Below are 15635 nucleotides of genomic sequence, written 5' to 3' on the forward strand. Positions count from 1 at the left end.
AAAACCTCCTTATCTGCCCTAGTGTGACAAGACAGCAATAGGGAACTAGCAACAGCAGCCACTGCAAATGGGAAGTTGCTTGCCTGATAGTTTTCTGTGCTCTAATAAATATGAAGAATTTTGTCGTTTTACAAGATGAAAAGGTGTGGGAAGTGCAGAAGTAATGATTTGTTACTGAATTTTTAATTTTTTTTTTTTCAGATGTTTCTTAACCTCCAGTGCTTTGACTTCTGCAAAACAGGGACAGCATTGAAGCCTGACAGTTCACCAACAATACAGGGAAGGATCACGACCATAGATGAAAACCTTATGAAAGGAAGAATTTAGCAAAGTTTGAAATGGAACTATAAACAAGATCCTCACAATATTTTCTGATCTTTTGGGCTAGTTCAGCACTGCCTACTTCCTCCATCTGGAGAGCAGATATTCAAAGAATTGCCTTTCCCTGCCAGAGGTGTGATATTAACTCAATCCCATGTAATAAACCCATATAGTTAAGCCATATCATAATGCCATTTCTTAATTTGCCAAATGGTTCTCAGAATGTCTGCAGGATCCTTTTTTTAAAAGGGTTGTTATCCAAGCATTGCAGCCACCCCGACCATGATTGAACTGATTTCATTTAGAGGCAAAGGAAGCTCATTTGTTGAGCTACTGCCTCACACAACAGCTCACCTGTTTTATTAAATTAAGTTAGAAATGCTCCCTGCATCAGTAGATGATTACATGAAGACAGATCCGTAATAGATTACCTGCATTTGCAGGATACAAAGGTGGTGCTAAGAGTCAAATCTGGCTATAGTGGTACATTACAGAAAAAAGATCAAAGAACATTAGAAAAATGGACTTACTCAGGTTTGGAGGAACTCCTTTCTGACATTCAGCAGTTGGTCATTCTGGCAAATGACTTTCAGTTGTAGATCCACTCCTATTTCTACGTTAGTCTTGCTGTTTTCATGCAAAACGACCTTTGAATTCAGGAACAGAGACCAAGTATTTATGATCTACCTATGAACCTTTCATCTGATCTGAAGGAAATAACGCATCAGAATACAATGAGTAAAGGTTGTCCCAGGCCTTGTCCTATTCTTACACTCAAAAATAATGTATGAACAGCACCAAAATGTCTACAAAGCAGCGAAAATAGTCATCCACCATGCTGATGCTTTGGTAAAGAGCATTTTTCACAATTACACTGAAGGCTCTGACTGATCACAGGCTGCTTTTCTAAAGGAATTCTCACCTGGGAAATTGAACTCGACAATGGAGTCCGAAAATGAAAGCACAGCAGAGGGTACAAAGATCAGAGCAATTCCCAAGTGGTTAAATTGGGATACAGCAAATGAGAAAGGTGAAATTACCAAGTGTTAGGAATTTGCCAGCCGCTGCTTTGAGGAAGCTCATGTGCACAGATACCTGCTGCTGGCAGGGCAAACTGGGATCAAGCTGGCAGTGCCAGCTGCTTTGAAAGTTTACTATTGATGGACTTCTCATTAATAACAAAAGGGAAAATAATTCTGGTAACTTATATAGCAGAGAGTCCTTTCTGTCACTTACAAGGTCGCACAAGCACAGAACACATTGACCTGGCATCATTGCCAGGAACCAGAGGGTTGCTGCTGGGAATCACTGCTAGAAAATGGGCAGGCATCTGAAATCAGAAGCTGTAAGTGAAGATGTCCAGCTCAGAGATGAGGTAAGAGAATATCAGTCTTTTCGCTTCTGGCAAGTGTAGTTTAGTTAGCATCCAAAAGTGACAGGAGGAAACATGTAAGAAGAAATGAACATCCCCCACAAAACTCAGTACAGATAAAACTTGATCAACAAAATCTGTATCTTCATACATGCCCCAGAGAAATGTCATACCTAGACACATAAGAGAGCTAAAAATAAAAAATTGAATACATATGTTACAGGTATTACTCAAAACATTCCCTCTAAATTCTTGGACTTGTGTTTACCAGCCAACTAATACAAAGTAATTCCTAATCATCATTAAATGGGAATAGGATGACAGGAGGAAAGGGATATAAATTCAGCAACTGTTTCCATCTCTTCTGTAAGCTCTTTGCCTGGTTATAATTCCACTCTTTTCTGCCTTGCCTTTAGTTATACCTACGTTCTTCTAAAGGTAGGATTATAGGCTGTTGGCTTAAATCTGGTACAGGCTGGCTAGGTTGTGTGTGTTGAGAAAACATCCTTGCTCCTACCAAATAGAAGGCAGAGGACCAGTAGGTGAATTGGTCCTGGATACAGGCATTTCTCCCTCTTGCAAGTTAATTATTATCTAAACGATTAAACATGTGAAACACTGGCTTTGCTTTTTACGATGATACAAGGCAATCGAAGATCTGGTATAAAATTTCACTAACTCCTGAATATCTATCTCCATTTGTAGTATCTATCTACAGTTCAAAGTTAAAATGGTGGACATTTATGTGGACATTTATGTGGCACCGATAAATAAAGCCATTTCCTCAGTTATATATGTCCTAACAAGATAAGAGGAAGGGCACAACAATATTTGCATGCAGTTTCCTGGTGGGACTAGGAAAAACCACCCTGGCCCTCTCTTGCTGCCTTCACAGAGAAGGGGAGCCTTGCCACCGACCTCAGGAATGAGAAGGGCCCAGAGAACACCCTCCCCTTGCCCTGTTTTCAGTCTGAAGTGGTTTTCCATGATGGCAGCAGCATTTTCTTGTTTCTTAACAGGAAGGACTCTGATGTGGAATTCCCTTCTGCAAAGCAGCAGCCACATAAGACACGTTAAGTTTTTTTAGTACCCTTTCTTATCTGCCCACAATCTCGTTCTGCTTAAGAGGGAAAGAGACCGTGGAGATCAAACAGACCTCATGCCCAAGCAGCTTGGCTTGCGGCCCCAAAGCTCCTCTGCCCCCAGCCCTTCCCCCACTGCTCTTCCACTCCTGGCAACACCATGTAAAACAAAGAGGGATGTGACACTCCCTTTCTACCTATTTGAAATTGTATTTGTTTTTTTGAAATATAGTCGTCCTCCTTCCACAACATGTATGTGAATTCCCAGCTCCTCTCTAAGACGGGAAGAAATGTTTAATCCCCCTGTCACAAAGAGCATAAAAGTGACAGTCACAGGACCAGCAGAGGGTTGCAGATGCGGAGTTTGCTGCTCCCACTCCCACCCCTAACGTGAGTGAGGGCTGATCACCATGAGCTTTCCCAGGACAGCAGAGCCCTGGTCCTGTGGAGGCCTCCCTGACTCCGCTCTCCAGGTGGCAGTGCTGGCTTCCCCCCCCCCCCCGCCATCATTGCTCTTGCCCACCGGGATGGAGGAGTCTGCCAGAGGGGAATACATTTGCACAGGTGGGTGCAGATGCCTTCATGTGCCAAAGTATCCCTACATAAAGCCATTCACAGCTGACAGTCCTGTAACTAAATGAGCCCTTCATTGTACCAAGCTACTATATCCGTGCTCTGAGCTGCCACTGAGCAAGGCCAGCTCCGATTTAAAAGCCATGTGGCCGTACTCATGCCAGCGCTTACAGAGGACCGAGTTTATTCGCATGGCTCAGGTGAAAGGTTTGGCACAGCCCGTCACCCTCCATTACGTATGCTTTGCATACACACATTTCTGAAAGTACGTGAAAATCTTGTCTGATCTCTGCTAAGGAGAGAAGGTTCCCCAAATCTCAAAGAAAATAAGTGTGTTAAGTGCAAACACATGCATGACAGCTCAGCCCTCTACCCCCCGCACTGTGTCTCCAGCCACGTTGCTTCCACATGTAAGTCTCAAAACAACAAATATCTGTGCCTTGACTCTGTGGAGTAGGAAGGCAACCCCCTCTCAGGGCCATGGTCTTGTAGCCCACAGCGTGCCAAGTAAGCGCAGAAACTAGCCTGCTGCCTGGGGCCAGCAGCCAGGGTCCCACAGGTAGCCCTCCCCTCTGCTGCCCTCCCCAGCTCCAGCAAACAGCTGATGTTCAGTCTCATCAAGGCAGCGTGGACACAGGTAAGATGAACCATGATCCCAGAATATTTCCTAACCACGTCTTAAATTACAGCAAATCTTAGACCTCATCATGGCAGAGAGGAGCTACGCTTTGGATACTGAGAACACTAGAGAGCAGCAGGCAGTTATTATTGCAAGAAGCTGTTTTCTCATCTGGGATACTAAGGCTGAAGAAAAGTTGGGGAGTTAGTCAAAAGCAGCTTAGGAGAGGTGTAGAGACCTCCAGCCATCAGTCTGCACAGATTCCCCGCTTTCGCAGGCCTCTCAGCTGAACTTTGTCCCTAAATAGCCAAATACTTCTCTCAACTTCTGTCCCCGAGGGGCTCCAGCCCACCACTCCCAGGCACCCCCTCCCCGCCCCCCACATACCTGCCTTCCCAGCGCCGCTGTCACCAGCCGCCCCAGGGTGCCACCCGCCCACGGGCAGGGGGATCCCGGCGGATGGAGCCCCAGCTCCTCATAAAGCTGAGCTGTGCCTGGGAGGATCTAAACCGGCATCCCGGGATGCTGGGTTGTTATAAACCTCAGCCTCCCCATGCTCTAGTCTAAACTAGAAGTTGCTTTTCTCTTTGAATAGTTGGCTAGTGGCGACATGACATCAACAGGGAGCAGAATTCAAGCAGAACAGTCGAATTACATCATCCAAAGGAACTGGAGCCCCTCGCTGCATTTGAAAAAGAGGACAGCTTAAAGCAAAATCAGATGGATTTATTTTTCCTGGCAAAAAGAAGTTCAGTCATCTTTTTGAAACAGAAAATATATGTTTGCTTGTTTAGTCATGAATTAAAGACATTTCCTCCTTGGAGCTGTTTATATTATCTTGAAATTTTCTTTCTGTTTCTTAACCTCAAACAGTTAACATAAGAGCTTCAAAGGCTTTGTGGGATGAACACATGGGACAGAGGACTTTAATTCTTTTTCCATTTCATACGAACATAGATAAAGGGTTTCAAGTGACAGAATAGCCTTAATATTTTGAATATCATATGGGCCTTAGAAATAACTGCATTGGCAATGCCAGATCTAACTAGTGTATTTTTATTATATGGGTCAGATTTTTTCATTTTTATTCATTGCTACTAAGGAAGACCACTGCATGAGGGCAAAACTATTTCTCCTTTACGGCTGTATTTTAGGGGGTTATTTGTGTATTGGAGTGACAAAGCTTTTAGCTCTATTTATCAATGAAACAAAATTGTGAGACTTACATGCAGATTGGCTCCCAGCACCCTTAGTGCCAGAGCACTGCACCCTACCCACAGGTATGGCATACGCCATGGTGTGCTCTCAGGTTTTGGCCCCCCACGGCCCCAGTCAGCAGATTACTGATTACAATCACAGCTCCCTCCCAGCCCAGACTTCCCAGTTTCATTGTGAAGGCCACCCAGTCATGTGGAATGATTGAAGGTAGTTGGCAAAAGACATAGCATTGTATAAACAGTTAACATTAAGGGTGCAAATTTTAGCACAGAGGAGATAAGACAGGGTAGTGCAAAATGAAGAAAAATTGCAATTACTCTCCATTGTAGGCTAAAATTGCCAAGCCCTGAACTTATTGGTTACAGTTAGAGTGTTGGTTAATCTCTTACTGTGAGACTAGACATGAAATGCATTTTGAGAAAAAACACAGAATGATCCGAAATAGGAAATCACTAAGCATGAGCAGCATCTTTCATCAGTTCCTTGTTTAAAATGTTTAAAAAATGATAATCATACATAGAAACCTTACAGTGCATCTGAAATACAGCATCCGGTGAGAGATACATACCATCCGTGGAAATGAGCTACTTTCATTACAGCGAAATCTTCAGAGCTCTAGACTGGAGTGGAATATGGGATGCTGAGCTAGCAACACCTTGGAAAGAACAGGGACAAGCTCCATCTCAGAGAAAACAACAGGTGGGGGAACAAGTTAGACTTGGCATTAATGAGTTTCCAGTATTCACTGGACCAGAAAGTAACTGTGAGTCCACAGCCTATCACCAGGTACAAATCTGTGCTAACATTAAGTCCTGTGGGGAAAGGGACTGGAACCCATCTCAATACCATGGTTTCCACGAGAGAAGATATTTTTCTCTCAAAGGTCAGAAAAGCTGTATAGATACAGGACTTCTGAACATAATTGTGAAAAGCATGTACACCTCCTCCTGACTGTGTTTTGACCACAACAGGTGTTTGCTGGGTTTGGGCATTTATTTCCAGAAGATAGCTCATTGCCATGAATCCTGAGCGAAAGGAAGCACCTTCAGCAGATGTGTTTGTTCATCTGTCTAAGCAGCACAAGGCAGCCAACTCTTTCTCCTGGGGTTTCCTACCCAAGTCAGGCAGGCTAGCCCAAGGGCCAAGCTTTCTAAAAGATCCTCCACACTCACAGTTAGTACTTGCAGCATGATAGAGCCTTGGATCAAAGAAGCTCAGAATAAAGTAGTGTCTGCTCCAAAGCCCTTACCAAACATGGGAGCCAATAACAAAGTTTGGAGAAACTAAATGGTACAGTAGGCATAAATGGAAATATTTCACAGTTTAAGGGTGCCAAATATTAGAAGTAACAATTACTGCAAAATTTACAGTCGAACTGTTAGTCTGGACATTCATCCAATTTTCCCGTTGTCCAAATATAAAGTTAGATGTTCTGCTCTAATCCACAAAGAAATGTGCTGCAAATTTTTCAAAGTCTGAAATATCTTCTATGTGGAGTATGCAAAACACCATTCTACTAAAAAAATCAACCCCACACCTCCAAAGCCCATTAAAACTTCATCTTCTCCAAACTATTTCTGACTTTTGTAAGGAACAGTCCAAACAAGCCACTGTAATTCAACAGCAGTGTAGCCTCCAGGAACCCACAACATATTGTTTGCATGTGAAACACTTGCTTTCATGTGACATATGGCATGACCACCATGAGCTCAACAGCCTAGCTTGCTAACACTGCTACATCCAAGCCCTTTTAACTCTACAGCAGCTTAGATTTGCTAGTAGTAGGAGCAACAGCGAAACTGTAGCATCCTGGTGGCACAGATGTATGTTTGGAGATGCTGCAAGTAAGTTGCATGTATACAGGAGAAGGACAGGAGGAATTTTTGATTTATCTTCCACACTTGGACTTTCAAGAAATTTCCATGCTTAGACATTAAGAAACTCAAAAATTACATGCTGCTATAAAAAGCTAATTACGGAGAGGTGCTGGAGGTTTTTTTTTTTTCCTTTTTAAATATAAATTTAATCCTGGAGTCAAGCCTTGGCATGGGCAGTAATTTCAGCAACAAGTTCAAGGACACAGAAGAGAAATAGCCATAACCTATTATAGATACATAAACCAAGGTGGGAAAATAAGCAGCTTGCCAAATAGCTACGATGTCTATGAGCCTTAAGTAGCAGGATTACAAAATTCTAGTCACTGAAAGATTACCTTCCAGAAAGAAGCTTACAAAAGAAAATCTCAGGTAGTTCAATATTAGTTTATTAAATCAGCAATTTTTATTACCACTTTCTAAAAATTATTACAAAGCATATTAAAATATATTACAGTATCTGCAAGGAATTTATTGTGTAATAAAAGTGCAACAATAATGAACTTACAACTTTGTTTGCCTAGTTGGACAAACTGAAGCACACTGCACAGATCAAGCCTTCCCTCAAAAATCAGAGTGCCTTTGAAGTGAAAACACAGTATTTAACAAAAATAGTAGAAAAGGTGAGCATGTGAAGTAGAAAACAAAGTTCATGTTCATTCTCTCAGTGCTAAGTTCCACATACTCATCAACCCATACACTTTAAACTCTGCTTAAATTCCAACAATATAAAGAACCACCAAAGTGAGCACACGTTGTGAAGGGAAGGAAGTTAGAAGAAGAAAAAGAGGGCACATTTCAAGTACTGGGGATGAATGATGTTGTTGAAAGTCAAGGACCAGATACTGCTGCTCTGAGACCAGGTTCCACACAAATCCATACCATCCCCAACTAACAACCAGGACCCCACCCTGACCTAAAAATCTTTGTAAACTCACCATTTTCAAGCTGTCACAGCTCTAAAAGGCTCTCGCTGTCCTGTAGTGTGGTTATGAGCAGTAGCCCCACATTTTCTGTTCCAATCTACAACAGAATTCTAATTAATTTCTGTGGGAACAGAATTCGGGTTGGGAATTAAAACTGTGTTGCGGAATAGCTGGAGAAGAGGTAAAAGCAGCAGTCTCTACTTTGGTTATGGCAGCAGACTACACCAGTGGGCACTGATTTCACAGGATGAATTATTGACAGTTTTGAATGGTCTCACAGCAAACGTAATCAAAATCCTAGGCATAAAACGGCCAACAGATCCAACATCCTAGTCTTTCTTCAGCAGCTATTAGTAACATCAAACTGAATACCAAAGGTTACCTCATACTGCTGTTCCTAATAACTTAGAGCACACTTTCATGACAGAAGGTAATCCTGCTCACTTCTCATGCCCCTAACACATGGACTCACTAACTCCACAGAACATTATCCGAACTGTTGCATGTGGCTAGTTTAACTAACTGAATGGGCTTGCAGGATCTGACAAGCCAGAGAGCCAGCGAGGCAAACGGAGTAGGCCCACAGGTCTGCGAGGAGGTAGTAAGAAAAGAGATCCCTTCCCCTGAGCAAAAGCAACCTCCTGTATCAGTTTAGCTGTGCAAGAAACTGCTGTTTAAAGTCCACATGAAATGCACTTTATTCCTATCAACGAAGCACGATGCTAGTGCACTTCACCACATATCCAGAAACACATTTATGCATGTAGCTCTGCATGCCTATCCTGAAACACTTCTATTTCTCCAGATAAACAGAGAAAATCCACCTCTACTCCTATACATGCTTCATGCATTCCACTTCCAAATTCTACAGGAAAACAAAGCATTTCAACCCCATCTAGACAAAATATTTTAACTTATCAAAATGATGCATTTCAATTTGTCTCTCCTAAGCCCAAGTTAGCACGCTGTCATGGAGACTGAATAAAAGGCCATTTTCTCCATTTTACTACCAACAAAGCTAGAAAAATAAAATGAAATAACTGAGAAACTATCCTGCTCCTCTCACTGAAGGAGGATATTTCTACTGGCATGGGATCACATGGCTCCAATGCATTTGGAGCATCACCTCTGGAAGCTACACACGGTGGGAACTCAAACATGGGTCCACCCCTGGAACCCTGTGGTGCTGAAGAGCAAGGTAAGGCAGACAGAGTTGGAAGATCAGCAACTTCCCAGAACCTCTCAGCTTTGCCCACACTACAGTAGTCACAATACACAAGCTTGCTTTCTTTCTCCTGGTGGCTTTCCTTACTAAGCTAGTCAGGTTGGTCATTAGTGTATGAATTTGTTACTGACTGCAGACACTACACACAAACAAGCATACATTACTACTTCTGCAGCCTGTGTTTGTGGTTGTTTTTTTTTTTTTTTTTTAACAACTCCTGTGATGTCTATAGCCTACTTTTTGTTCAATCAAAAATAAATTACATAGAAAATCAGTTACTCTGCAGATGTACAGTCACACAGGTAGACTCATGGTCAAGTTTCACAGCTCTACTAAAGTGCAGAGATGCACTACCGCTAATTTGGCTCCTAAATTAGGTCTAACAGAAATAAAGTCGGTATGCTTGAATAAGAGAAAAACCTAAGAATTAAAAAAAAGCAAGTCCTCAAGAACAATTTAACTATGCCAGGATATCCTTGATACAGGGCTGGAAGCCTGGCAAGGTAAAGGTGTTCTTCTGTCATTACTTAAAATAGCTTTATTGTTTTCCCATGGTAGAGCCCTGGCAAAGTTCACAGTAATTTCATATCAGAATAGAACAGATGCAGAAAGATAAGAGGTCCAGAAAGATCTGAAGTATTAAAGCTGGCTGACAACCTACAAATGTATGATTTGAAAAAAGAAGCTGAGGCTCTTCTTAGGTCAGCTACAAATCTGAATATGCAAGTGTGACTAAAATCTTAACTGGGAGACAACACCCGAACTACCTCCCTCCCCACCCCTACTGCAAGGATGCTAAAACACTTCTTGGCTTGCTCTGTGTCACAAGGCACTACTGCTACCACTTACCGAGACTCAAAGAAAAAGTGCTCAAAACTACAGTACCTTTGATGCGTAGGATATTTCATACTACAAACAGAATACAAGTCAATTCCTGCTTACATGCACAGCGCGAAACTGACTGCCAAGTTTGATTTTAGAAAAGAACAGGCCCTCCCTGTAAGACTCAAGTTCACAGGGCCAAAAATTCACGTTCTTTTAAGGTACTGATAAAAATCAGTTGTAAGCAGCCGATATGTTCCACTTTGATTGTGTTGTTAGAAAAATGAATGTTTATTAAGCATCCTTTTCACGGATTGTTTTGAATAAAGGAATATTATCTGGAGGGACCAGTCTATCATTTATTACAGTCAATGTAAAGATTCCTGTTAGCCTCCCCATCTTTCAAATCTGCCACATGGGAATTGTCTCTCTCTTTTGTGGTTGTCAGCTAAATGCTGGCAAAAGAAAGAGTTAAAAACATTTCTTAAAAATATTATATGTAAAAAAAAATATAGAGATAATTGTATAATTACCTGTAAACAGAAATTAAATACCAATGAAAATTTCCCAAGACAATGTGATGAGCTTTGAAGAGGCTGACTTGGAGCAATTCACCTCTTCTGAACAGAAAGTGAGCCTTGATCTTGATTTCAATGGAAACATTTTTTTTTTTTTTAGCTTATGAAAACATTCTGCTGTTGCTTTGAACAATTCAGGAATTTATTGTCTGCAGAGCAGCTAAACTGAAACCTCAAAAGAAACTCCAAATCCAAGAAACAAAGGAGATTCCGTTCTTCTAATGATAATACTGAGTATATAGTGCTGTATAAAACTGAAGAAGCAGTTCTTCAGATGGCAAGACACAATGATGACAAATTGAAAGAATCATTTTAGTATTTTGCAATTCTAGCTATAATTAGTGAAGTTTTAAAACAAGAAGTCTGCTCATGTTCTGAGCACTTAAAAGACTCTCCCCATTACTCTTCTCTCTTTTTCTAACATCTTATTAAATTATAAAAAGAACAAAAGTAAAATTTCCTTTTATATCGGCCTTTTCTTAAACTATAGAGATGCTGAAATTCACTTGATGCCTAAACTATGTTTTTCGCATAGAAAATGTTCCTTGCATAGGCAGGTGAATTTAACATTTAGAGCTTCCTTGCGCTATTTAAAATAGTTTGGAGAAACTTATGGTTGATCAGTGTTTAGGTTTGGTGAAGGTCAGTGATTTTTATACGTGGTCTTTTCTGCTTTATGGTTGTAAAGGCAGCAAGACATGGAAGCAGGCCTACAAAAACATTTTCACCTTGCGATGGATCTATACAAGGCACTTCTGACAAGCATGTCTGAGTGAAGGTCAGCAGGGACAGCTACATGAATGTTTTCCTGCTACCATGCTTCTAATTTCAGTAACTTGCGTGAAATGTGCTGTGAGGTTTAAGGATCTAAGCCTAATTTCAAATTTTGGTGGTTTCAACACATTTGTTGAAAGATTTCCAAAATCCTCATTCTTCTCCTTGTATTTTTCACTCTGCTGTCTGGAAAGGTTTCCTGTGAGACGGTGGCACCAGGTGGGAAGGTAGCGTGCCAGGCAGTTCATATCCATCCAGTTTAATCTTGATGAGATGTTTTGCTAATGCAAACTCCTCGTCATCCAACATCCCATCGCCATCACAGTCTGCAAGTTTCCAGATCTTCCCCAAGACACTGTTGGGTAGTTTAGAAGTCACCATCTCCTTCTTTGCACTAATCCCAGATATTTTGCCATTGATTGGTGACAGAGTGTAGAAAATCTCATCATAAGCAGGTTTATCTTTGGCAACAACCCATTCATCTTCATCAGCTCCTTCCTTAGCACCTTCTCCATATCCGTGGCCAAAAGGTCCTGCCATGGTGCCATCAAATGCTCCACCGTGTACAATCTCTGTGGGCATATTGCTCTCTTCCTGTCTGATCAGGTTCATCAGGGAGGCAATTTTGTTGGCCAGCATGTTATCCACAGCTTCAATTAGCTTTGGTTTCAAAGAATGAAATTTAGTGAAGTCAGAAGTCTCCAACAGCTCCTGTGAATGGCAAAGGTTTCAGTGACAGTAGTTAGAAACATTTCCAATACATTGAAGAGGTTAAAGAATAGGCTTCAAATTAATCTGTTATCTTTTGAAGCATTTCCATAAATGAAACTCCTCTTGAAGAGGAAGCAAATGTGTACCATACACCCAATGTATTGATCAAACACACTAAGACAGTTTTGCAACAGTGTATGAGCTTGTCTATTAAATTACATTTACAATACAATTTTCAAAATGGCAATGCATAAAAACATGGCAGTTGATGAATGTTACCCAATAATTTTCCATTTGGTGATTTTCTTCCAAACACCAAAGAAAGCATGCAATTATGTCCTCTGTCCTACTAGCACTTATACAAGTGTTTAAAGTAAAAAATAAATCCAAGAGTTTGCAGGACTGGTCTGATTTTACAGATTAAACTTCTTGTTTGTGGTTCAGTCATGAAGAAGTATCCTTCATCAATAAAGGAAAACTGAGTTGGGATAACAGCAGCAGCGTTTTTATAGAAGTGCTGCCAGAACTCATGAAGTCATATGGTCCCTGCCAAGTACATAAACTCCTTCTAACCTCAGTGAGATGTTTAACTAGGTGATATGTGCTATTCCAACACAAGCTCAAGCATGTTTTACACCAGAACACTGGAAAATTAAAAATGCTTTAGGCAATTATTAAATGATTTCTACATGCAAAATGCTAGCCGGGAAGAGAGAGTTACAGTGGACTGTTAAAAAAAAAAAAAAAAAACAAACAACCCCCCCAAGCCCCCTCTCAAAATGGTGCTAAACTGCTTTAACAAATCATATCTATCACCTCAGGGAGCTGCTCCCATATGTATTGGAACTAGAAGGATACAAACCCAAAAAACCTGAAGCATAGGCAAGTGGCTTTGCCCATGCATACAGAACTTTGGATTTCTTAGAGGAAAACCACCCACCGACAACCATCACTGTTCAGGTGACATTTATACACAATCATCTGATTTACAGCAACTGATCAGTATAAATTTATGATATGCAATAAATCTTAGAAAGCAAAGGTCAAATCTGCTATCTGTTTTGGCACAATTTTTTTTCTCACAATTTTGCTCCTCATTACAGAAGTGACTGATCTGTCATGTGTATATTTGCTGTCATCTGCTGCTGAGGCTTAGCGACATGCACTATTAGTTGATAAACACTATTAGTTGATAAAGTGCCATTCAAATTTTGTTTCAATATTCAAACTGACAAGTGATCACCTCTCTTTCTCTCATTTCGCATCACCAACAAAAGTAGCAAGGGAAGAAAGAGTCAACTTTTTCCACACAACCCCCTTTTAAAGCCTAGCTCGTGAAACCCTTCCAACAGTCCTGCCTCTGAAAACATAGCTGAAATAGATCTTGTGCTTCATTTATAATTTACCGTCTCATGCCAATAATTGATTCCCAAGTTAAATATCCTAGTTTATAAAAGAAACTTGTGCATCACTATAGATAGGTTAATCAGCCAGTCATCAATCTTTATGATTAGCAGTGTGAGCGTACCACATAAATTGTCAGAATGATACTCAAGTGTCAATCTGGAAAACATCTTCCATCACACTCATGACTAGCCCACAGTCAGACCAAACTGCAGGCTCCTGATCTCATGTTCTTCAGCTTCCGAGCTGAATTATCTTCTAATTCAAAGGCCATTTAAGAAGTCTATGATCTGAGATCCAAAAGTTGGAAATTGAGGCTTGAGGAATAAATTGAAAAGCATTGCTAACACAACCTTAGCTGTTCTTCCCTTGCTTACTCTCTAAACAACTCACCTCAAATCAGAGGACAGAAACAAAAAGGTGGGAAAGTGACAAAAAGTTGGCAGTAAGATTGCATAAAGTTCGAAAGAGGAACAAGAGACAAAACGTATTTAAATATTAACAATAAGAGTATAAATTGAGAACTTCTATCTCTCCTCTTCATAGAACACAAGCTCAAAAGGACAGGAAAAAACTGAAAGGCACCATTTTCAGAAGAGAGAGACTTTAGGTTGGACTTTTCAGGTAACACATTGCCTTTATTACTCACTAGCAAACAGTATCAGTAAGAGCAAGAACAGAGTAGGGTAAAAATGAATAATATGTGACTAAGGATATCTTCACCTACACAAGTGCATGATAGCATTACAAAAGCGATATGAATACCCACATTTAGGACACAAAACAAGAACGAGCTTAACCCATAACCATTTTATTTGCACAAACCCTCTGGTACTATCTGCCGTGAGGGACCAAATATTGACTAAAAGGACAGAAGGTCCGATTCCTTATGGCAATTTCTATAGTCTTGCATCAGTGAATGCACACTAAGCAGGTTACCAGTTTTTTTGTTCTGCACTGCTTCCAAGTCATGCTAACCCCATAACAGACACATGATTTATTGTCACTTCAGCTGGTCTACTGATGAAGACCCTAACATATAATGCTGAGATACTCTGTCCTACTTTTTTCTAATTTGGCAATCCTGTTGGAAAGTTAGTATTATTTCAGTGGAACTGTAGTCTATCATCTTACCTGCATCTTCTTGACTTCAGGGAAGTCCCCTGCTGAGATATGGTATTCCCTTTGCAGCTGGATGTAGATCTCTGGTAATCTGCTGATCAGTTCCTTCTTCTTGTTCTCTTTTCCAAATACAGAGGGCATTTCTTTTTTCAGATAGCTAATGATATAAGCATGAACCTAAGAAGAAGCAAAACTGAAATCAAGACTACTGTTTATCTACACTTAACATTAGTGTTCTTCTCCCAGGTCATAAAAAGAAACAGAAATAATATGTTTCCCTAAGTCAGCTCAAGGGTAAGATATTATCAACAATTGTTTCTGGAACTTCGTGTTTACATGAACAGTTATCAACTAGCTTTTGCTGATTTCAACATTCCTTTGAGGGGCAGAGAGAAAGCAAACACATTTAAAAGAAATACAGATGGACACTTGCAGCTTAAGGAGAAGCATGGTACAGCATTCTATCAGTACCAACAGTGAGAGAAAAAGCAAAGCCCGAAGACCACGTCCTGACAGTACATGCATGGATCATACACAGAGCACCAGCCATAATGGTCCATCTGTCTCAGTGGTAGAGATCTGTAACTCCATTTGCCTCACCAATTATTGTGGGAAGCAATGGGATAATGCCTCAAGTAACTGAGGTATGCTAAGTGGCAGGGCTATCTAATTGAAGTGACACTGCATTCCTACCTATTTACTCCCAGAAAAGTCAGTACCTATAGTCTGTATTTATGCAGCCACCAAAGGATGACACAGCAGTCAGTATACTATAAGAACAGCATGCCATGGCTGCCTTGCAAAGCCTCAGGGGAGAAAGTAGAGCCTTTGCAGCATGTAAGGAAAGACGTTAATTTAGGATGACAAGTCCTAAAACACATTGATACTCGCAGAGCTCTTCAAGTTTCCCGTCTGCTGTGATCAAGATAATCCAGCACTGCCAACAAAACATCCATCCTGCCCACGCACCCTCCTGCCACCCTTACCCTGAACCATTCATCTCTTCCCCTTTAC

General features: G+C 40.9%; 2 protein-coding genes across 3 annotated transcripts in view; both read right to left on the reverse strand.

Annotated features, from left to right (window-relative positions):
- Nucleotides 1-5822, reverse strand: part of SPTBN5 (spectrin beta, non-erythrocytic 5) — a 108270-nt gene extending 102448 nt beyond the window's left edge. Inside the window, exons 1-2 of the mRNA XM_009473764.2 lie at nucleotides 5754-5822; nucleotides 852-968 (exon numbers count right to left, since the gene is read on the reverse strand). The gene's annotated coding sequence lies outside the window, so the exon portion shown is untranslated. The remainder of the gene's footprint in view (nucleotides 1-851; nucleotides 969-5753) is intronic.
- Nucleotides 5823-7427: 1605 nt separating this feature from the next.
- EHD4 (EH domain containing 4) overlaps nucleotides 7428-15635 on the reverse strand; it is a 32347-nt gene continuing 24139 nt past the window's right edge. For both annotated transcript variants that reach the window (XM_087746295.1, XM_087746294.1), the window contains exons 5-6: nucleotides 14634-14798; nucleotides 7428-12095 (exon numbers count right to left, since the gene is read on the reverse strand). In XM_087746295.1, coding sequence (XP_087602421.1) covers nucleotides 11559-12095; nucleotides 14634-14798 — 702 coding nt within the window. In that variant the 3' untranslated portion in view covers nucleotides 7428-11558. The remainder of the gene's footprint in view (nucleotides 12096-14633; nucleotides 14799-15635) is intronic.

The sequence above is a fragment of the Nipponia nippon genome, unplaced genomic scaffold, assembly GCF_047370975.1.
Source record: "Nipponia nippon isolate SJK-2023a ecotype South Korea unplaced genomic scaffold, ASM4737097v1 scaffold_10, whole genome shotgun sequence".
In the NCBI taxonomy this organism is placed as follows: Eukaryota; Metazoa; Chordata; class Aves; order Pelecaniformes; family Threskiornithidae; genus Nipponia; species Nipponia nippon.